This window comes from Macrosteles quadrilineatus, unplaced genomic scaffold, assembly GCF_028750875.1.
Source record: "Macrosteles quadrilineatus isolate MER2022 unplaced genomic scaffold, UCM_ALF_1.0 Scaffold_3__2_contigs__length_128488019, whole genome shotgun sequence".
In the NCBI taxonomy this organism is placed as follows: Eukaryota; Metazoa; Arthropoda; class Insecta; order Hemiptera; family Cicadellidae; genus Macrosteles; species Macrosteles quadrilineatus.
In genome coordinates, this window is record NW_026542596.1 from 59,372,987 (window position 1) to 59,398,765 (window position 25,779).

General features: G+C 34.8%; 1 protein-coding gene across 1 annotated transcript in view; it reads left to right on the forward strand.

Moving 5' to 3' along the window:
• Window positions 1-25,779, forward strand: part of LOC128988772 (potassium voltage-gated channel protein Shaw-like) — a 317,384-nt gene that overhangs the window by 281,487 nt on the left and 10,118 nt on the right. Inside the window, exons 4-7 of the mRNA XM_054410392.1 lie at window positions 9,272-9,389; window positions 20,184-20,378; window positions 22,285-23,251; window positions 25,167-25,236. Coding sequence (XP_054266367.1) covers window positions 9,272-9,389; window positions 20,184-20,378; window positions 22,285-23,251; window positions 25,167-25,236 — 1,350 coding nt within the window. The remainder of the gene's footprint in view (window positions 1-9,271; window positions 9,390-20,183; window positions 20,379-22,284; window positions 23,252-25,166; window positions 25,237-25,779) is intronic.

Consider the following 25,779-nt stretch of genomic DNA (forward strand, 5'->3'; position numbering starts at 1 on the left):
AACAAGACTACAAGATCACGAAGCTAATCCTACACTCATCCTTCACTCATATTTGGGTTAAAATACGCACCTAGTTACGTCTCCATCTTAAATAATTGATAATTGTGTAGTGGAAAACAAACATAGAAGTTTTAGTAAAACTAAACTAATTATTTAAGAAAATCTACAAAACTCTGTGAAATCAAAAAGTTATATTCTGATATGTTTTTATAACCTATATCAGCATAAGATACCAGATCAAAAAATTAACTATTAAAGAGCTATCTCCAACCAGTGGTATTATTAATTAAGGGTCCTTTGAGGCTAGCGGCCATCTTGGATAGTTTCAAACACCTGCTGAAGAGTTATTTATCGTCCAAAAGTATATTATTCCAACACCAAAGTGATTATAATTTAAATATGTAAATATGTAAACTGTGAGATGAGAAATGTTGGTTGTGGTTTTGAACTGTTCTCGAAGGGAGTTCATTGAAGCTAACGGCCATCTTGGATTTGCCAACCATAAGAGCAATGTTAATTTTGTCAATTTCAAACAGCCGCTGGGAAGTAATGTATCCTCTCAAAATATTTGTTCAAACACCAGAGTGATTGAAATTTAAATGTCTAGTACACTGTGGTATTAGAAATTTTCGATGTAGGTTTTTAATTTTTTTTACGAGTTAGGATGTCTAGGCTCAAAGAACTCTTAATTAATATTTACTCTTGTTTGTGAGTTTTATCAGGCCCTTTTGTGTATCAGTAATAATCAGTAATAACAGATTATAATATTTCTTGTTTATAAAAGAACCCCAATTTACACTATATCTATAAACAATGTACTCCCGTGTAGAATTTAGTTTAGATTCTATTATTTAACACAAATAAATTCAACCTAACTCTTTTACACCTGAAAAACAATACATTTAATTATTTGTATAAAGGCGATGTTCCAAATGGTACACTACAGAAGTAATACCCTTGTACATTAGCTTCATTTCCCCAAGCTCAAACTTAAAGGACGAAGTAATCTCTCCTAGTTACTTTGGTGAGATCCGTTTGAAGACGAGATCACAACTTCAGAGAGAGAATGTATATTTCTATAATTAATTAAACCCATCCGAATCCTTAGTTACGTTTTTTATCGGCACTTAACACTTTTTCTTGGTTAGCTTTGATACGTTAATTTTCGATCATTTCAGGTTTATTTTTATGGGCGGGCATTAATTGCGCCAACTGACCTAGGTAGTCGGGCATTCCTGAATTGCGCCAACTACTCCAGGGAGCCACCCGATTCGTTTATTAACTGCACCAAGTGGCGGCCCTCTTTGACTGTATAATTGAGTAGGTTAGGTTAGGTTAAGTGAGGGTTAGGTTAGGATAGGTTAGAATGACTCGTAAACAAGGTAATTTCTTCTTTGGCAACTCACCCCTACCTGGCTTATGCTTGACACAACTAAGGCACATTTTTGGGACCCTTTGATGACTTGGCGCAATTATGGAACTCTTTGGCGCAATTAATGCACGACCATTTATACACATAACGAGCTTATAACGTTTATAAACGTAGTGTCATGGGATTGGAACTGTCGATCTACAGAGCTGTCTTCTGACCGGCACAATAATGTTTTAACTTCCGGTTTTTATCAATTTTTTCACATTTTCGGAACTTTTAGGGATTTTTTCGGTGTGAAGGTCAAATCATGGTGTAAAGTCACACACGTAGAATAATAATATTAATATCACAGGGCAAAAAATATTTGCGTCTAGAATCAACACCGTTTAGGTACGAACCAGCAACCTTCAGATGGAAGCCACTACACGCCGTCAACTACCCAGATAATTCCCTACTGTGATTACTTTTTAAGTTTCATTTCATTGTCAACTGAGCTGATCCATTTTGACCTTTTTTGGTTGACGCCATCAAATATTGTAATCTAAAATGTATATTGTTTGTAAATATTCATACAGTTTTGACGAGAATAGTTGTCAATGGGGCGTTCCATCCATATTAAATTCTGTTTACACACATAGCTGTTTACTTGCACACAACCCGCAGCACATTGCATAGTCATGACCCAAGTTGGATAAAACAACGTTAGTGAATTGTGCTTGTACAGCTTCACTGTTTGTAGTTGGTAAATCATAATTATGATAATTATGAATCAGAATGAGAGTGTGGTTTAAAGTATTAAACACTATTTTCGATTATTATGAATGTAACATTACAGTCATACTTTCAATATTCATGATTTAAGTACCAAACCACGTTAATATATATGGTACGCTTACATTATGAATAAATGAAATTATCTTTATATTTTAAATCTAATAAACTCAAACATAACTACTAACGAAGTCTTCATGTTTTTATACCTACGTATTCTTGAACATAAATCAAACTGAAATCGTTTTGCATATACCATAATTCATTACTGTTGCCAATTTCAACAAGAATGAAAAAAACTATAGCGTCAAATGAAATTATGTATCCCTTAGACTAGACTTCACTAAAGTGGGATGCACTTCTAAAAATGTTTTTCTAAAACCGTAGAAAACTTAACCCCTTTTCCTGTACTTTTCTTTGCAATGAATATAAAACTATACATAGATATGTTAAATAGATTGTGTATTTTAGTAGTACAATTTAAACAAATCGTTTTTATTATTTTACCTTAGTTATGTGAGTTTAGGATATTAAAACAATAACATTACTGTTTAAACGTAAAGTGTCGTAAAGTGTCGAAGTGTGTAAACGTAAAAAGAAGAAGAAGTTGGCTGAGCACAGGTCGTCTCCTGTGCAGCTCCTCAGTTTTTAACAGTTTATTAACGTTCTCTTTTCAAATTAAACCATCAATACAGTCTCAAAGTGATTTAAAAAGTGCATTTTATCTGAAAAACCCACAACTTTATAATATACCGGCATTAATTGACACGAAAAAGACATCGCAACATATTGGTAAGACCAAGCCATTTTCTCAACCATAGAAGCTTCACTCAGAACTTTTATTCGCATTTCTAAACAATATCTGCAAATTTTGTATTACTCAAGACTCTATAAACTCAAATAAACCTAAACTCTGAAAATTTAAAGTGCTTTCTGTGATATCTGAACTTATTCATCATTAACTTCTACTTAAAAGTTAAATATGTAACTGTGATCCGCCATCTTGATTCAATCAAGAAGCCAAGCTCAGAAAGCAAAGACCTCGACCAATCAGAGGACAGCTTAGGAAAACTTCATCAAGCTCAGCCAACCAATCACACGTCACATACATACATCATTAGACCATACACAAACCATTTCTACAGAACACGAATCTACAGTTTTCTACCCAATTAACCAAAAAACCTCCAAAATCACATGAAACACACAATTAAACCTACATACAAACACATAACTGAACCTACATTAGGCCACACAAACCAAATTTCAGTAAATGACAAGTTAGTTAGCAAATCAGGGACAAACAAAACACCAAAGTTAGGCTAAGACAGTTCACAAAACAAAAACAAGTTTTTAGGTTAGGATAGATTAGGTCAACAAACCCAGCCAATTTCCCAAGTGCACTCTACCAAAAACCTGCCAACCCCAAAGACCTCTCCTAGGCCTATTTACCTAAAAACCCGCCTATCCAAAATGACTAAAAATACAGATGAAGCACCACCTTGTGCTATATGTAAACTAGATGTTAAGGAAAATGACAATGCTATTATGTGTAACTGCGACGTTTGGTACCACATCAAGTGTGCAAATGTAACCACTAGACAATATAAAGCTATGATAAATGACAAACTCCACTTTGACTGGATGTGCAAATTATGTTCCAATAAAGTTAGACCCAAGATAGACCTGGAAAACCGAGTTGAACCAAATGACTCAAATCCCAACCAGACCAACTACAATCAGACCCTTGACATGACCTCCGACTCAGAACCCCTTCAAAACTGTGGTCAGTCAGATCAAATGAAAAAAATAATTGAAATACTCATGGAAGACATTGCATCCCTTCAGAAACAACTCGAAGACCAAAAATCAGAAACCAATAAACTCTCTGAAGTTGTAGTAATTAAAATGCAGGTTATCCAAAAAATGGAACAAACCATTCGAGACTTAATAAATGGCACAAGCCTGACAGACTCCCTAGCTAGGCAGTCATATCACCTTAAGTTACCAGAAACCCCCAGCCTCCACGACCCCCAACTGTGGGGTGAAAAAGCGGCCTCCGAACTTGTACAGGGAAGCTACGAACACACAAACACCACAATATCCCCGGATGGAGGACCTTTCTTGATCCAAAAATCAAACGCCTATAACAAAACAAACCTCAACAACAACAACAAATCCAGGTCAAGTAGATCCTGTAAATGCACCCCAGAAGAAATAGAAAACACCCAACCAAAAGCCCTTCTTGTTGGAGACTCAATACTTCGCGCAGCGGCTAGCATCATCAAGGATAATTACAAAATAAACGTGGACAGTAAAATTATACCAGGGGGATACATCGAAGACCTAGACCAGATACTAAACGAAACAAAAAGCATGCCTAGAAAAGTAATTATTAACCTGGGATCTAATAATGCTCAGCACGCCAAAACTCCCAACCATGCGATGAGGCCACTGTGGCTGGCCATTGAAGCTGCACAGAAACTTCACCCAACCACAGAATGGTATGTAAATGGAATCCTACCTAGAAGAGACACGAGAGAAACATACATTAAAGAAATAAATGAAGCCTACAGATTCATGTGTGAGCAACTTAAGATTAGCTATATAGACTCAGGTGCTATCGTCGACACCTCCAACTATCGTCCCGATGGTATCCATCCTAATCTAAAAGGTGCAACAGTCCTGGCACATCACATAATTACAGAAGCTAACCTAACCTGCCCGCACTCCGCACTCAACAGAAACCACAACAGACACACTAAGACTATCAACCAAAATAGGCTAAATGGAACTAGCAAGAGAAAAACCTTGATACAGGAGGTTGAAAAACAACCACCCGCCACCCCCTATAGAAATTACCTCGACAATGACCATGATAATAAATACACAAATGAGCCTAGCCCCTCCAAAAGCCTGAGCCAGGACAAACCACTCATAACACCACCTGAACAAACATATGTTCAGGGGCCAAAGCACAACTTATCCAGTCCAAATCTCATAGCAACCCAACCTACAACTCGAGACTGTAATAGGCCTACTAACTCACAACCAACCCCAGAAAAACCAGCAGATCAAGCAAACACCACTGATAACCTGTCAAATAGAGAACCAAAAAACTTGCAAGGCCATTCTCCGTCCATAATGGACTAAACAAAGACAACCAAATCGACCCCAACACGATCAAACAAATAAGCATAAAAGAAAAACACCTAAAAATTATCTATATAAATATTCAGCGAGGACTACAAAAGAAACTGTGCCAACTCGAATTTGAACTGAACATTTCAAAACCTGATATACTTTTAATAGCTGAACATGGACTCAAACAGGATCAAATGCAAAACCTGAATATAAACAACTATATCCTAATCAGCAATTTCTCAAGATGCAAAAATAAATGGGGAGGCGTAGCTGCCTACACCAAACAAAACAGTGAAACAAACTTCACCAAAATCAACACAGACGACCACTGCGAGGAACTAACATCGGAATTTGTGGGACTATACTACAAAAATTATCACTTAAACATTATAGGGGCATATAGATCACCTTCAACCAACTTGGATGGCTTTCTGCATAGCTTTGACCATCTTCTAACAAGCTTTTCAAACAAAAACAAGGATATTATCTTCCTCGGGGATATCAATGTAAACATACTAAACCCTACTAGCCCAGACACGATAAAGCTTACAAACTTCCTGAAAGAACACAATCTAGAGACTGGGAAAATACCATTCACAAGAATTACCCCAACTTCAATTACCAGCATTGATATCTGCCTAACAAACCTAGGCCTCCCAAATTTAAAATTAAATGCCCTAAAAACTCCACTATCAGACCACCACATTGTCTGCTGCGAAATTAAAACACACTCATCCCAAGTAAACAAACCTATTAAAAAAATCGTCAGACCTATAACTACACACAAACTAAATCAGCTAAAACAGAGCCTAACTGACCAAAAGTGGGACGAAATCTACAAGACTCCACTGGTTGAGGACAAATATAATAATTTTATAAAAATCCTAACGGACAAAATAAATGAACACTTCCCCAAAACTAGCTCAAACTCCAATAGAAAATCCAACCATATTTTTTGGGATGAAAAACTGATCAAGCTTCGAAACCTGACCAATCTAGCCCATGACAAATATATACTGAGCAATACTGAAGAGGATAAGAAAACATACTCAAACTTAAAGAAAATGTACGACACCAGCATTAAAAAAAATAAATCGGAACAAATCATGAAAACAATAAATGAGGCACCAAACAAAAACAAAACCATCTGGAAGACCGTCAACAAGGAGCGAAAAAACAAAGAAAAAACAAAAAAAATCTAACTCTACATCTCAATGGAAATGAAACCACAAACCCAATAGACATAGCCAACAGATTCAACTCCATATTCATAAACACTGGAAATAACTCAGGACACAAACAAATAGAACAAAACCAAAACAATCAAATTACATCTAGGCCTATAAATGGACTAACAGGACTGGGACAGTTTCAACCCATATCAAAGACAGAACTGGAAGAAATCTTCAAGCAACTCCCACCAAAAAACTCTTCTGGCCTAGATGAAATACCGAACAAAATCATTAAATTTTGTAAAAATGAACTGATTTCCCCCCTCCTAAACATCATAAATGCCTCCATTACTTAATCAACAGTTCCTACTGCAATGAAAAGAGCCCTAGTATACCCTAAATACAAAAAAGGAGACGACAGCCTTCCAGAAAACTACCGCCCCATCTCAATCCTCCCAGTTCTATCAAAATACCTAGAAAAAATTATAAACGCTCAATTGGTATCATATTTGGAAAAAAACAGCATTCTAAGCAGCAACCAGCATGGCTTCAGGGAAGGAAAATCGACAAACACAGCTCTCACCCAGCTGTGCAACTCCATTACTGACATCTGGGAAAAAAAACAAACAGCAAACGGTATTTTCATTGACCTAGAAAAGGCTTTTGACAGTTTGGACCGCAGGATTCTTCTAAAAAAATTACAAGAGATCAAAATTACCGGAAAAGCCCTCCGCTGGATCCAAAGCTACCTGGAGAACAGAGAACAATTGGTGGAAATAGAATACCTATCGAACAACCACTTAACAAAATACAGATCAAAACTAAAAAAAAACATCACCGGAATACCACAAGGATCAGTCCTCGGACCATTATTCTTTCTCATCTACATAAACTGCCTCCCAACACTCCTCCCCCCCGACTGCACATGCATCATGTTTGCCGACGATACAACCATAATTGCCCCCATGACAAAAGACGCAAATCAAATTGAAAACATAATACAATCAGCCAGTAATATAAGCCAAGACATGAATTTAACCATAAATAAAACTAAAACTGTGCACATTGAATTCAAAGTTAAAAACAGAACTAACGGTAATGAAGAAGCTGCTAGCCCACAAACTGAAAACAACATATACAGAGCAAACCATACAAAATTCCTGGGAGTTACCCTTGATTCAAATTTAAACTGGCAAAAGCACCTAGAAATTCTACACTCAAAACTATCATCGGCAATTTTTGCAATCAGAAGAATCAGGGAAATCACAAATACATCAATAGCAATAACGGCCTACCATGCACTCTTTTCATCTCATCTCAAATATGGACTTATAGCCTGGGGAGGAGCAGACGAAACCCACCTACAAAAAATCATCACACTCCAAAAAAAGCTGTCCGAATCATCGCAAGGGTCGAAAATGAAGAACACTGCAAGCCACTATTTATCCAATATAAGATCCTTACTCTAACCTCCCAATACATCCTTGACACAATCATCGCCATCAAATCAGATCCTCCACAAACCAGACAAGAATGCCATCAATACAATATTAGGTCAGGGACAAATCTCAACCAAGGCCAACACAGACTACACAGAACAAGTAAAACCCCTACATACATGGGAACAACTCTCTATAACTCTCTTCCTCAAAACATAAAATCGATAAACGAAACAAAAAAATTCATCACTAGCCTTAAAAAATACCTCCTGAACAGGCCATACTACAATTTAAAGGAATTCTACAAAGACCACAACAATGTGACACACCTTTAAAATAAATAAACCACACACACTCACACATAAACACACACACATAAATACAACAAACCCCCCCCCCAAGAAATTGACAACTCTCCGGTCTCCACGACTGCGAAGAGGAGCGCCGATGTAAGATGTAAGATGTAAGATGTCTGTAATCCATTGAGTACCATAGTTCTACGTATTTTGTCATAATTTCTAAATTTTATATTTACGTTTTTTTATACAAAATATTATTGCATGGTCTACTGAAATAGCATGGCTATTCCAATGGTTAGCAATCGGGTCTTCTGTCCTGTAGACCGTGATTATATTCTGTCTAATCAATAATTATAGCTGTGTGGTAATGCCTTAAGCGATTATTCGTAGCCCACCATAAAAGTTGTAGGTTTATAAGTCTAGAAAACATAATCATTTTCTATATTTCAGGAGAGAACTTTTCTGCATTGTAGAACTTCCACTAAAATCCAAACACCAATGGTTGTAAAATTTTGCAGATTTTGCCAGTCACAGATAAAACAAACTGCACTAGCCATGTTATGAACTTAAAAGTGGTTTGGAGCCTAATTTTGAGCTGAAGGTTCATCTGTTTAGGGAAAAAAAAGAGACAGGGGGCCCATGGGATCAGAACGTTTTATGTACTTGAAGGGCGGACATTAATTGCGCCAACTGACCTAAGTCAGGTGGTCAGGTATTCTTGAATTGCGCCAACTACTCCAGGGAGCCACCCAATAAGTTTTAACTGTGCCAAGTGGTGGCCCTTTTTGACTGTGTAATTGAGTAGGTTAGGTTAGGTTTGGTTGGGTTTGTTTGGGTTAAGTTACTTTAGGTTAGGTTAGGATAGAAATCCATGGTGATGGATGGTTTACGGCGTAGAAAAGTATCCTCAGGTGGCTTAGGCTTGGCAATCCTAAGGAACATTTTTTTGGGACCCTATGAGGGCTTGGCACAGTTAAGGAACTCTTTGCGCAATTAATGCACGACCTACTGGACATTCATCTACTAAAAGTCCTAACAGCTGTTATTATATTCTGCAACTTTTGTTTGTCGCAGAACGGGGAAGCTTCACTATCCAACGGACGTGTGCGGACCCTTGTTCGAGGAGGAGTTGGAGTTCTGGGGGTTGGATGCCAACCAGGTGGAGCCTTGCTGTTGGATGACCTACACGCAGGTAATTGGATAAAAAACTTGAATATTACAAAATACAGAAGTCTTACTAATAAACAACCTTACACAGCTGTTGTATTGGTCTAATGGCATCTCCGTACGATTATAATGCAATTTGTCTTCCAGAACTGAACAAACCATATAAAATGATAATATAAATATTTGAAAAGCTGTAAAAATACATAAAACATACTTTATTTGCATTTAGAAAAGATACAGTAGTGGTCGGAACTTTTTTGTCGGTGAAATCAGCATGTTAAAAATGGAGAAAATGTACATCTTATGTCCTAAAATCCAGGTAATGTTAAGAATTAAAACTATTACAGTACATTAACGCGTGACTCATGTAATTTAAAACAATTTTTTCAGTAGGTTAAGTCAAATCACATTTAATTTTCACTATATAAATCAAAGAAGTTTAAGAGTTCATTACTAAAATGATAATTGATCATTTGAATACAACAGGGTTTTTATGAAATGTAAGTTGTGAATGTGTTGAAACTGGCCCACTGATAAGTTCCGTACATCTAAAGGTAGGCAACTCTATAGCAGCACCCAAATTGCAGTGCGACGTTTGTAGGCACTAAGCAAACTGTCTGTCTGGCTAACTCTTTGGTATAAGTAGGCCTAACCATACAAACTGTTTTTCTTGTTTAACGACTCTGCAGCAAAACATTTATCTTTTTAATACGTATTAAGAACAGTATTTGTAAAATGTAGAGCTAAATTTTATTTATTTATGTTCATTGGACTTGTAATCTAACCATCATATTTTAATCTGTGAGAAACTATAAAAATGTATCGCTAAAAAAAGGTTTATTTTTAAACATGTCTCAATTGTGTTTGTAATTATTTGTAATTATTGTGTGTCATTAGACAATATAACTGCTTTAGCTTTATTCTTTTTCTCCCCAATTACTATTTATACTTAATTTTGTTGAATTTACCCTCCTGGTCGAAATTAAATACTAAAATTCATCGTAAAAACTTAGCATTGGTGCGACCTGAATTGTTGGGGGATAGCAGCTAGTTTAAACTCAACAATCAGGTCAACATTGGATGTGTTTTTGCAACAAGAAAACATCCAGCACTTATGATTATCCCAATGTCGTGTTGAAACTAGTTGCAATAATTGAAACTATTCAGATCGCAATTATATAAAATTTTTTGTAAACAAAAAATGATTGAATGAAGCTTGCTATTTTAAAAACTGCTAATGATCTTGTAAAACATAAAGTATACACATATACAGAGTTTAGAAATTAGTGTACACAATGTATACACCAATATACAATTTTACCATTAAAATCCTGGCATTCTTTTAAAACGCCCCGTGTTACGTACCTGTAACACTAATTGATTGTTTTAACATCAAGCATTTTATCGAAATAGTATATTACGTTACTAGTCCTGAAAATAAGTGTTTACCGGACGAGTGTGGTCGTTCCCGTGCGAGACGAAGTCGAGTACGGGATTACCATACGAGTCCGGTACACACATTTTGGACGAGTTACGTACGATAGTTTACGCCATACTACTTAATTCGTACGAATCCTTATATATTTCAACCAACTAAAGGACTAAACATCACCAGTCATAACCTCTAAGAGAGGTTATGTTTTTGTTTATAACCAATCATTTCCACGCAAATACAGTATAATCAGCTGATTGGTGTCCGGTAAAACTCATTGCAGAACAGTATTACGCAATGAAACCCCATTTGAATAAGCTGGCGGCAAACAGCTGTTTTCTGGACTAAATCCTTGCGTGGGAAGTTCGTCAAAATAATGTAGTGTGGCGTAAAACATTATACGACTGGAAGCTAACAATTTGGATTTAATACCTACTAAATCTTTATTTTTACATCATACTGTAATTAATTGGTTCTCCTACCAGTAAACCATTTACTGTTATCTTTTCTGTGTTCAAATACGTTTGACTTGCTGTTTGGTAATTTATTTATTTACTGTATTTATTTATTTATTCATTCATTCATTCATTCGTTCGTTCGTTCGTTCATTCTTTCATTCATTTATTTATTTATTTAAACAATTTACAATAGCTGCAGGTAATTAAGTTAATAATACATAATTAAGTTCTCAGCAATGTTTGTGTCGTTGTCAGGTCATTATTTATGAATATGACAACTCATTAGTAATTTGCAGTCTAGCTTCCTCTCCGGTCTACAACTCGGCAACTAAGTAATCAGACTTTGACGTTTCATATAACTTACGAACCATCGTAAAGTAGGTTGGCCCGGTTAATACGTGGTCTTTGAGGGTTGGGTTCAAATTCTCCCAATCGCCAACATAGCTTTTTGACAACGTAATAATCCTGAGGGTTTGGAGCTTTCAATAATTGTAGCTCTACTTATCACGAAATTTAAATCGATAGGTATCTAAGGCGAAGGAAAATTCCTGTGTATTCGAAATCTCTCTCTATTAAATTACATAGTAAAATTTAATTTTAATCGATAGTGTATCTCAAACGATTTCTTGCAACATAGTTTTATCCGGGAATACCTGTAGAGGTGTTAGTAGATAATATGAAAAGTGTTGTTGATGTTACCTTATAAATTTATCTTTCAGCCGAATGTTTTGAGTTCAAATCGATTTATCTTTTTATCAGGCAAAACAACAAACACACACAAAAATATCATAAATAAAAGTGTGTCTGCGTTACTAGAAACTACAAAATTTTAAATGTTTAAAAACCTTAATATATTTTTTTAGATTGGTAAATAGTTTAATTATCTTGAGACAAAATAGTAAGGCATTGTTTGAAAAAAAAATTAAACCATTCTTAAGTTTGGTTGCTTTTTGGTTGTTATTTCAACAGACATTTAAAACAATGGAGCTTTATACTCAATTCATATCTAAACACAGTAAACCATAATATTCAAACAACATAAATCTATGTATTAATTTAGAACCATCACGAGTTTTTACCGGCTTTGGAGTACAGTATTGTTTATTGTACTTTGTAATAAAAAAGAATCCGTTAATGTTTTTTTTATAATACTTTGCAGGCCTTTAATGGCTTGATTCAATTTCTCACTTTAACATACATATGAAAAGAAAATATTATCGGCTTTAACATTTCAATTGCCGATACTAAGATATATAAACCACAGAGCTTGTGAAAAGTTGTGTAAACCTTCCCACATCTCAAACAAAGCTAAGCAAATAATACAATTAAAGTGTGTTGCTTCCAAAGACATCACAGGAAACTGAAACTTATTCTGCTAAAGAAGACTCAATGCTTTGTCATCACTAATTACAACAACTTTGGGTTACCATCTCTGCAATTAATACATTAGTATGAGTTAGAGGTACTGCAAATAGTATTATTGCTATTTGCATTTGTTGCCCAATAAATATGTTGGTTCGTCATATTAAAGGAGTTTTATTTTTACGGAATGTAATTCTAAATACTCCTGTTAGGTATTTTATTATTTCTTTTGTATTTTATGTTAAAAATATCAGCACATATGTTCTATTTGTTATCATTTATATTTCCAACAGTACGTTGTAACGTCCTACAATTTTATCCCAACAAAAAAAATATATTTATTTATTAATCGTTGATTAATATAGGAATAGTTGTAACAGGCCCATTTACAAATACTCAGGCAAACTGATAAAAATTAACATTTACTTGTAATAACTTAATTTATTTGTTTCGATTTTAGCTCAGTAGAATTCAACCCAAGTTACCGATTGTAAGTTTTAAAAATTCACTGACTTTTGTTTAATTTTGATATTATTTGTCTGTTTGAAAATGCCCGTGAAAATCACAAGAAAAGCATCATGCAGATAGCACAGAGTGACCCCTTGATAGACCCCTTGTTTTTGATTGATTTTTACCAAAAGAAAGTTGTGTAATACTTATATTTCTTTATAAAACACAAATAATAAAGGAATTCTTCCGTTAATTCCAAGTACATGCATACGTTTTGCAGTATAAATTGTACTTTTTACTTGTATTGTTCCGTGCAGTAAGAATATATTTGAGTAGAAATTGGTTTTAAGTAGATTTTGTCACCCTCTCTTACCTACAGACTCTCTAGATTCTACTATGAATTTCAAATCTGTCCCCTTGAGTATTTTAGGTTTCTAAAAGAGGCATGTGAATGAATTGGACTGGTTAATCGTGTTTGGTTTGCAAAGAGTGACTATTTGGTATTTTTGAGGAAACTAAGCATTGTGTATAAATTTACTATTATCTAGGTTATAAGTATAAAAATGGACACCTTAAATCGATATAATACAGTAAGAACATTGGTTATACAGAGTGTCTCGGCTATCGATGGAGGCATTTAGAGAATTTAAATCTAGAGAAACGTATCATAAAATATAATCATGATTTGAAAGTTTGGGTTTGTAGTTTAAACGGATATTTAGAGTTTATTATGCATATCTTATTACACTTATTTATATGCATACGTGTATATCGCATTTATGCAGACGGGTAACGCCTTCAGCTCAGTTTTATACATTAAAATCATACAATAATTGTCTTTGTAGGAACAAAGCCACTGAAGTGGACCAGAGAACTCAGGACAAACTGTGTACTTTTATCCATACCAATTTTTTTTTTGTTTCCGAAATGTTAAAAATTGTTATTCAACACATTGTTTCTATAGCTCAACGGACTGTGTTAGCAATGCAGCGATTTCATGGGTTTCTAGTTCCGGTGCTCCACTTAAAATTGATCAGTGCAATTCGGTACCGGCTCATACCTTGCTTTTCTTGATCAATCTAAACCGAGACTTTTGCAACCCTTGTACAGTAGGTTTGTATAATGAAACACAAGCATTAGAGACTACAGACTTATTAAAAAATATATAAACGAATCCCCACTTAACCTAACATAACCTGACCTAACATTACATAACCTAACCTAACCTAATATAACCTAACCTAACATAACATAACATAACCTAACCTAATCTAACCTAACCTAACATAACATAACCTAACATAACATAACATAACATAACATAACATAACATAACATAACACAACATAACATAACCTAACCTAAGATAACCCAACATAACCTAACATAACATAACCTAACATAACATTACCTAACCTAACCTAACATAACATAACCTAACCTAATCTAACCTAACATGACCTAACCTAATATAACGTAACCTAACCTAACCCAACCTAACCTAAGATAACTTAACATAACCTAACCTAACCTAGGTCTTTGAGTATGAGAAAACGCCATTGTCGGTACATTCCAGTTTTTAAAATTACATGTTTCCAGTCAAAATGCATTTTCAACGTCAAAACAAAATACACCCTGTTATAAGACAGATTGGGGAAGTTTGTTTTCCGCTCTGACACATGTTCCATTCCACCGACATATTTTACCCGAGTTGTTTTACTCGGTGGAAGGAAGTGAGCACAGCTCATATCGCAGATTTATTCTTTACTTACCACATAAGACTATCACATAGAATAAGTGGCAGTTTAAACAAACGCATAGCCCAAAAGTAAGTTTTTTTATATTTTATAGTCTATGTACATTTATTTTACACGTTACAATAATTAAAGAGCAGACACAGAATTACGTGTTTTATTTGGAGTGTTGCTAACCTAGGGGTTAGCGAAGATATAGTGCGAGAGGAAGGAATTCAATCCCCAACCAACCACAAATATTTGAAGGCATAGGGCTGCTTTATCCTAGGGTCGTTTTCTTAAATCGTGATTTCTTAATACAAGCTAGCTGAGACATTTGAAAGTATATTTTTTAGTAACGTAACACTATTCAAATGAAAAGTGTGTAACTATTTTCATCTACATTACTTCGTGAGAGTAACACTAATAGGATTATGTACCTGTATGTACCCAGTATTCCATTTCAACGTGCACATTAGGTGGCCTTAAACGATCAAAAAACATCAGTCGTCACCGATATCAGAATCACCTTGTCGTACTACGAATGGTTAAATTATTCATTATTCAAAAAATATGTCTTTCCAGTGATAACCTTTTATTAGGAGAACTTGCTCCACTAAAATTCACACGGTGATTATTTCAGTAAGCTCTCACAGTTAATCTTCAAAGCAGTATAATAGGTTTCCTATTATCAATAAAATATGTTCATCTCCGTTACACTCCGTGTGTGTAAAGCTAAATAAAACTATGTACCTGTATGTACATGGTATTCTATTTGAACGTTCCCACATTTATGTGGCCTTAAAGGATAAAAAAAAAACTTTAGTCGTCACCAAAAACAGGATCACCATACCTCTAATTGGTTAAATTATTCATTTAATTAAATAAGATTAGGTCTTTCTGGTGAGAACTTTTTCTTGAATAACTTCTTTATCAGCATCGTACGTGTTATTAAATTACCTGAAAGCAAAAAAAAAAATACGTCAAATAACACTTTTAATAATATATTTAAACTTATACTGTATACTGACAAGACGGTAAATGTATATAAAAGATGGTAAGCTGGGATCGATTTCGATGTATTTACTATCTTGTGAGTAAACAGTATAAGTGTAAATATATTATTACAAGTGTTATTTGACGTATTTGTTGTGCTTTCAGGAAACTTTTTCTTAGGAAAACCTGCTCCACTAATATTCACACTGTAATTATTTCAGTAAACTCTCACAGCTAATCTTGCAAGGCATTATAATAGGTTTCCCCGGTAGCTCAGAGATGTAGCCTTAATATTCGTGTCGCCATGTGACTGATGAAGATGAAGACAAGACGTGTCGCAAATGTGAAGCAATGTCGCTTACACTGATGGATGTTACCAAGACGGACGATTCAAGGGAAACATTTCAACAATAACGTCCTTGTTCTTCCCACTCATCACATAAAAGGGAAATGGAACATAAAAAGTGTTTTGAAACACGTACCTCGGTAATGTTTAGGAGATTAAATTTCAGTGCTTGGTTTTCCTTTTAGGAAATATTACTGAGGGTAAGCCTGTTTTTTGTCTGGGAAGACTAAATACTGCTATTAAACAAATATTATATAATTTGTCATGTACAAAATTACAAATTAATTACTTTACATGTTTAGGTACTTTATCAATATAAACTTAATTAAAGTTTTAAAACACTTAAGGTCCACTATCTTTTGCTATTTTATTTTTAATTTCAGAATTGTTTACTATGTTTTTTAAAGTAAATACATTTAAGAACACATGTACCAAATCTTAGGTAATCCTGAAAACTTTTTTAACTTTTTCTTTTGATTATTACTTTCTTGCGACTTAAGCACATCAGGAGGTTTTTAAGCACAAGTAAGATAATTAGCTAATTTTACCAGCCGTTTACCGAACATAGATTTTTTTGCGTTTTTACACGTATTCTCTCATATAACTTTTGGACTATTATGTGTAAGGTTATTAAAATTTTACCAGTTGTTATTTATAGTAGGCCTATAAATTTGATTTGTAGGTGGCCCATGGCAACCATGAGTAAGCATTTTTAATTTACAAAAGTTTGTTGTAAAAATATATTTTAATAAAATTAAGTTTAGTAAACTATGCGTGGTTTTATTTTTGTACACAAGCTAACATGGATTAAATGTCGGCAAAGTTGCAGTGCATCATTACAAGCAGAATAAATAAAGAAATAAAGAATTATCTTGATAAATAAAGAATTATAAGACAAATAATAAATTGTAAAAAAAACAACGGGGAAACTTGTAAATCCTATATAAATATACAAAAAGATTTTCCTATGTATCCTAGTGGCTAGTGTATACACTTCCTTTAACCTTTATTCAAACTATCTTATTGCATCAAATACATTTTTGAAAAAAATCCTGCATAGTGGTGGGTGCCCTTAACTCTTCAAAAGACTATTAAAATCAATAACATATTTTTATAGATTTTATTATTTCTTATGAACGAAATCCGTCAATTATGGATTATGTAGGATGAGTATAATAATGCACCATTATAGACAGGCTATATTGTAATATACAAAATTATGTTTTTGGAAAGTCTAATGAGTTAACATTAGAATTGGGGAATTGGTTAAACATAATTTGTAACAGAAATATGGCATTGAATAGTGGGGTAATGCAGTATGGACAACAATTTTATATAAAATTAAAAACAAAATGCCAGTTGATAACTCACAAGAATTCGATTTCTGTTTACTAAAACCAGTTACGTTTAGTTTTTATTGGAGATCCTCCATTTAAAATTTTCATATTTTGACTGAAAAAAAAGTTGATCCCATTGCAGGTATCAATCCTATACACGCTGGCAGAATGGTAGACTGATTCGTTGTATAATAGTTAATATTTTTGTCATGAAGTCATTGTATGATTTTTTTAATCATTCTGAGTAGCACACGAATGTTATACATACATTTTTGTTCTTACATAATATAATTTGAAGTTGACCTATTGTTTAAAGATCAACACTTTTTATCGTTAAGAAATTTGATGTAAGATATGCTGAGTAGCTCACAAAAAAATATATAACTTATATCATACAGTGTGAGAAAATCTATCATTAATGACTAATTTCCAACATCTTAAAAGTCAGATTTGTGTTATCTCTTGTTGTTATCTCTTGAATTACTTCCTTACATTACAAAAGACCATTGTAACCGGTAATCAAACATAAGGGTAGCTCTATAACCCCCCCCTCGAGCCACCCCCCCCTCACTCGGTGGTGATGATGCGACATTAAGGGTGAAGGGGCAAGGGTGATTCTACTTTATTACAGTAATTAAACGTAGTCGCTGTGTTTAGGCAAAGCTTCGCAATCACAAAAACGTCAGCTTTGTTTACACTTACTAAACGACTTTAAAGCTCTCGGGTATTTATTTGGAGGTAAGAAGGTAAATGGAGGGCTCAAATTTGTCTTTCCATAATTACTGGTGGTTTCTGTGAATTTTCTTTACGACTTCTTGTCCCAGCAAACATTGTTTTGTTCTTCTGCATCCTAAGTTTTTTCGAAGGTGCGTTATGTATTTTTAACGGTGAACAAAGGGATATTTCTAACACACATACATGTTTGGGGTACGATAACCTGGTGCCTTTCATCTTATCTCTCTGTGGTTAGTTGTCATCAATCTTTTAAGAAGGTAGTTTTCGCCAAACTACTGTGAAATTTCTGTTTGCGTTACATGTTTATCACCTGCGAAAATTCAACATTACATTGTTTTCTACAGAAAAAGAATATTTACTATGCGAAAATAATGTTTACTATCTTTTTTTGAATTTTCCGACGTAAACGAAGATGTTTTTATTGTTTTTACAACTTATTCAATTTTCAACAACTAAAACTGTACAAGGAATGTAAATATTTAAATGGAAGTCTCAACCTAAAAATGCTATGAGTTTTGTAATATTCCTAACTGCAATGATAATATCCAATATCTGTTGTAATTGAGAAAATAATTAGTCTTTGTAGTGTAGCGAAAATAACCGTTAAAAACAGGAGTGAAAGTGGGTCTATACATATTTTCGACCCTTTACAGTGCTCAATACATCATGCACTTCAAACATGGTCTCAAATAAACTATTTAACAATTTTAAAGTTTAGCCATGAAGTTATTGATTTTATTTGTGATGACTATGTAAAGTAACCCCCCTTTATGGTGTGTTTTTGTAGGATAATTTAAAAACGTATTTGTAATTATTTTAATGAGTATTTCAAATTGAGATAGGGAAAAGGTTTAAGTATCATAAGCCAACTAAAAATTGAAGTAAAACCAAATTATTCAGTACACAATGACCATAATTATCCAATATTATATACAATTATTGCATATATTTTATTTATTCGTATTTATTTGAATTTTTTGGAATTTCGTGTATCTACCTTACCGAAATTGCGAACAAATTTAATAGGTACCTATGCAACATGTTTTGAACCCTATTTAAGTGCGCAATTTGTACAACTTTTCCCTCATTGTCTTTATTTACTAAAATCAGTCACAAGAGTTTTAAATTTGTCGAGCAAAACTCACAGCTTTGTATATTATGTTAAATAGAGTGGAAGGTTTATAGTAGACAAATATTATTCCAACTCAATTCACTGTTAAAAGAGACCTCGGAGACTTACAAATACCACAATTAAGGAAGTTCGCTGAAATTGGATTATCTCATTTGCCTTATTCTTGTTCTCCAAAGGAATCAAAAAGTTGCTCTTTGTGGTTTTTGTAAGAGTGAATTATGAAATTGACTAATCTTTTGGTTATGTCTTCAGCGTTAACTACCTCAGTATTTTCGTCTCTACGGCACTTGTTTTACCTCCCAGTTGATATTTTATGCTTTGAATTTTAAATCTTAAGACTTTTGTCTTAGATTTTTTTTCTCAAATCAGTTATGAATGTTTTTTTAGGATACAGTAGTACCATTTTTTTTAAACAAGTGATGCTTAAAAACACTTAAATAGTTGTTGGCAACAACAAAAATACCACGATAGTATGGGTAAAGTTTATTTAAGAATCATTTGCAATGAATCAAATTTTATATCCTGAATTTCGTTAAACCTATCTAGGATATTTTTTTTTAGTTTGTGTGAAAAGTTCTCTTGAATACTCTTGGTATTGTCTTGAATTATACTACTCTTGTCTAGAGGTAGAGCTCGAAGCTTCAGAGCCTGAGGTCCCGGGTTCAAATCTCGCCAATCACCAATGGATTTTACCCATGCGATAATGCCGCGACCCTCCAGGACTAGCCTGAAGTAATGTGTAGAACAGTTCCGGGTTAGCATCCAGCGCCTAGGTGAAGGTGGGACATAACAAATGCATTTACCAATGACTCCAAGCTGACCCATGTTCTGTCCTCAGCATCGAGACACCCAGGAGACCCTTGCTGTTCTGGACAGGCTGGACCTGGACACAGACAAGCCGAGTGACGAGGAGATGGCCAGGAAGTTCGGGTTCGAGGAGGACTACTTCCAGGGCACACTCTCCTGGTGGCAGAGGCTCAAGCCGCAACTTTGGTCCCTCTTTGACGAGCCTTACTCCTCCAACACTGCCAAAGTATGTATCAGGTTTGACTTTTGTACGTAAATAACACATCCTTTTAACTCACCTGTAGTTAAAAGCTCATGTGTGTGTTACAGTCTCTGTTTTATATCGTTCAGTTTGTTACGGTGATTGTTGCTGGGGCATAGAGGACGAATGCTACAGTTTTTTTTCAGCTAAGCTTGGATCAACGAATGGCACATTCGACCAAAATCAAAAAATAAATTCCAAATATCACCAAAAAAGTTTGGTTTTGAACACTTTCCCAAGAAAGTCGTAGATATGTTTTATTTTCAAAATTAGCAATTGACATCGTATTTAAACTAACATAAACATGGAAATAGAGTGTCTAGTTATATCCATAGTCATGGTACCAATCACTGTTTGGTCAGTGAATGGCAATATGTGTCATAATGTATAATTTTGTAAAGCTACAAGTAAGTATTTAATTTTGATTTTAAGATATGTTATATGGATCAAACCCGGTATTCATAATGTCAAATTTAGAGTTGGGTGGGCATTAATTGCACCAACTGACCTGAGTCATGTAGTCGGGGATTCCTGAATTGCGCCAACTACTCCAGGGAGCCACCCGATACGTAAACCAAGTGGCGATCCTCTTTCATTGTATAATTGAGTAGGTTAGGTTAGGATGACACGTAAACAAGGACATTCCTTCTGCCGGCAACTCACCTCTACCTGGTTTAGGCTTGACCCAACTAAGGAATATTTTTTGGGGCCCTTTGAGGGCTTGGCGCAATTAAAGAACCCTTTGGCGCAATTCATACACAACCTTAGGGTTGCAAGAGATCTTGAAATCGCGTATTGTTATTTTCCCTTGTTATGTTTGCGTTGTTTGCTATTTGCTTTTAATTTTAATTTTCCAAATGTGTGCTCAAACTCCTTGTGCTGGGAGATTATCGATCCATTTTCGTACTTTTCTTTAAAAATAATTATGTTTTAGACTAATACGCAAAATAGTAATAATTGAAATATGTGTTATCTGGTTTTTCTGTCTGTGAACGAAGAATAATTGATTATACTGTTCGAAAATAACAAAATTATTGTTATCACTAATGCATTTGTCATTTTACAGTAAATCTAAATTTTTGGGGAAACGAATGTAGTAAATCACAAATATATGCCTACTCTGTAAGGAACATTTATATAACAAAGGTTTACTAGATACACCCTAAAACACTCTATCTTGTATTAAAATGTACTCCATACTACTACACACCGCTACAGTGTTTGTACTACTGCTGAAAAAACAATATTTAAATGTGCTTGGAATTATTTTAACTGCATCTAACGCGTTCCATAGGTGACATAAGTGAAATTTCCCAAATAGTGGTCTTGAAGAGTAAATTTGAACCGTTACTAAGTCTGTGACAGTTCAATATCTCAGATCCGATGAGCTTTGTGCTGTGTTTGAGGCCGGGTATTGCGGGACAACGGAGATATTGTGGATGCCAACTCAGCTATCGCGTTATTGCTGATGCCAACTCATCCTCAGCGTTCTTTAATACGAAACGCTCAATACAACTAAGGGTGTTGTTTGACAACAAAACACAACAAAGTGTCTAATATTATCTATGTCGTCAAATCACTATTTCATGGGTTTTTATATGTATTTCGTATATTACTGCCATTAGAGTAGTTTCAAATAGCTTACCTATATGTGTACAAGATTCTTTTAAAAAAGTTTGAAAAGTTACAAACTCAATGATCAAATGGATCAATGATGATAATAATCCCTATTAAAGAGCTTCAGTCATTTAGGGTATGGTTAACAAGTAACTTTAACACAATATAGGTACTGACCTTAACATGATGTTGTAATGTTACAACTGACTCTACCACAATGTCCGTAATGCTCACAATGAGACAAAATGTTAATACTATGTCGGTAATGTTTCAGATGATCGGGATAATCTCGGTGTTCTTCATCTGCGTGTCGATCTTGTCGTTCTGTCTCAAGACTCATCCCGACATGAGGGTTCCAGTGATTGTCAATATCACGGTCAACACGTCTCACAACACGGCCGGCTGGACCCTGGACAAGACACAGACCAACGCGCACGTCGCCTTCTTCTACATCGAGTGTGTCTGCAACGCGTGGTTCACTCTGGAGATCCTGATACGCTTCGTCGCTTCTCCCAACAAGTGCGACTTCATCAAGGCGTCCGTCAACATCATAGACTACATCGCCACTCTCAGCTTCTACATAGATCTGACTCTGCAGCGATACGCGTCGCACCTCGAGAACGCGGACATTTTAGAGTTCTTTTCGATAATAAGAATCATGAGACTGTTCAAGCTCACGAGACACTCTTCGGGTCTCAAGATCCTCATACAAACGTTTCGCGCGTCGGCGAAAGAACTCACCCTTTTAGTGTTCTTCTTAGTGTTGGGTATAGTGATCTTCGCGAGTTTAGTTTACTACGCGGAGAGGATACAGGCGAACCCCCACAACGACTTTAATAGTATCCCGCTGGGCCTGTGGTGGGCACTGGTCACCATGACGACGGTGGGCTACGGTGACATGGCGCCTAAGACGTATGTGGGAATGTTCGTGGGAGCTCTGTGCGCGCTGGCGGGAGTGCTGACGATAGCGCTGCCCGTACCAGTCATCGTCTCCAACTTCGCCATGTACTACTCGCACACGCAGGCGAGGGCCAAGCTGCCCAAGAAGAGACGTAGAGTGTTGCCGGTGGAGCAGCCACGGGGCCCTAGACTGCCCGGACAGGCCGCCACACCCGCGGGAGGGCCCGGGGGCCCTGGCATACCCGGCACCACCCCCACGGGGGGCCCCGTCTCCGTGCAAAACCGACGGATGAATGCCATTAAAGCGAATCACCCGAAAGACATTATGGGACCAAAAATGGGTAAGTGCTTGGTTGCTTGATGTGCTTTGGCTTCGGCTGCTTGTAGTCGCTGTGCCACGCTGATTGACGGCTGTAGCTGTAACATGCTGCTTTACCGTTCCATAAATCTAGGCCAACGCGATACAGATCAGGTGATATCAGCTGGGATGTAATGTTTTTAAACCATCGTTATTTTAAAACAAATGCCTTAAAATGGATCAACTATTTTGAAAAACCGGCAAAATAATTGCTAATTTCTATCTAATAATATAATAAATAAATAATAAGGTCATGTAACTTGTGTTGATCAATTCTTTTTATTTGTTTCGTAAAAAACACTTTTTAGACAGTACGTATATGAAATAGGCAAATAGTTGATAATAATATCAAAAAACAAAACATGTAACTACTTTAGTTTTGATGCTTCATAACTTCTCAACACAATATCAAGTTTTACTTGTTTAAACTGCGCTTGCAACACGCTTGCATTCACTATGTATTGTGTTTTGTTCTGCAAATAAGTCATCGATTTACATTTGATCTGATTTCATGAGATCTTCCTTTATAAAAATATTGTAATTTGCATATTCTTTTAGTATACAGTATTTATTGTTTCTCTTAGCTGCTGCGAAAATTTCTGGTTATAACTTCATTTTACTAATTGTTTAATGTATTCAATCTATAAACGTTTATTAAACTTAATGACTTAAAAAAGGTGGATCTTAGAAATTTTGCAGTCTTTATTTGTAGCGACACGGGTTCATTTTGTATCCAACAACCACGTTTTAACCAATATCCGTAAAATGTGTAAACCACCATTGATAAAATAATTAACAGTGTTAAATTTATAAGTTGCACAAATGGTTCGCATAAATCATAGTTTATGTGTCCGTAGTAATTTTAGTATGTATGAATAAGTATTTAAGTTACAAAATGCAAAAATAGCAAATTAACTTATGAGCATTATTCAAATAAAAAATTATTAAATAAATTCTTATACAGTTCTTTGTAAGTAGATATAAAATTCGCATAAGAAAATAAACACGAAACACTCTGTTAAATGTTTTTATCATGTACAATGTACATACATAAAATTTATAATCTAAAAATATCTAAATTTATAAATTATCTCTTTTTAATAAAAAAAACTCTTGGATGATTTTTTTGTTAGATCTAATTACTGTTGATAGAAGACATAAACGTCATGCAAAATAATAATATGGGATAAAATGTTCAAGATAATTGTTAAAATGAAATATTTAACTTATATACTTATACCTAATAAAAACCTATACCTAACGGTTCAGTATATCTATGAACTTCTTTACGATTACGTTAGGGGTATAGTACAAGTCCGTAAATACATAAGTCTCGTATATAAATATAATAGTTTAAATGATAATAATATCTAGTTCTTCTTAATATTGAAGCAAATTAATATTGAAGTATTTCATTATAATACACATTTTAACAATGAATACGCATTCTGGTGTTGCATTAAAGATTATCCGCAACATAATACAACTACAATAAACGGATAGACAACACCGTTAATTCTTTTCATGTTTGGTTCGTGGTTGAACCAAAAATACCATCTGTTAAAAATATTAAAGATTTTTATTGGTTTGTCATAAGATTACGCTAATAATATTTTTATTTTATTTCTAGAACCTAAAATGTCAAAATATGTTACAAAGTAAATGTATATTTTATCCATGGAATAAAATCCATGTTAATTTTACTCTATCACATAATGAAAAAATTAACCAGTTTTTATTAAAAAATACGTTAAAAAATATTAATAGCATAAACGTAATATTTTTTTATTCAAAACTTTTTAATCTAAATTATTTCTGTTCTCATTATTATCACAAAACCCGTCCGAGCACTTGTAGACCTAAACTGCAGGATTTTTTACTTGCTTTCTTGTTTGCAGAAAATGAGCGCCGAAACTCAAACTTTCGTACGAATGGAACGAAAAGTGCGCAATTGGTCGGGGATTCCAAGTGAGCAAGCACAACACCACGGTATACAGTATAGAGTCACTTATCTATGTTAGCTAGAGCCTAGCGCCCCCTCCGTTGCATGCTCCGCTACGTAGTTAGTTCGCTACCCCCTCCTCTTTTGTCCCAGGCTCCGCATTTTCTAACTACTCATTTGGAAAACCAAGGTTTCTTCGTGGCTGTTACGCATGTTTGTTTCTCGTCTCTGAGGTAGGTCTCTTTTGATATATTTTGTGACACGCACGATGGCCTGAATGCTCACTTACCACATTACAATACTGTTGCACAAAATCGTATTTCTAATTAGGTTAAAATATTATCAAATAAAATAACCAGATCATGAATAGTTAGATGTAAAACAACCAAATACAGTACTTTTTAATATTGAATCGGAGATTTTGTTGTTATCCATTAAGCTGCTTTGGTATCAGGGTGTGAATAATAAGGATTATTTTAATCGGATATTGATTTGTATAACACCCATTAATACGACGTGTGATTTAAAAACTGATTTTAGTTTGGTTGGGTTAGGTTATTTTTATTCGT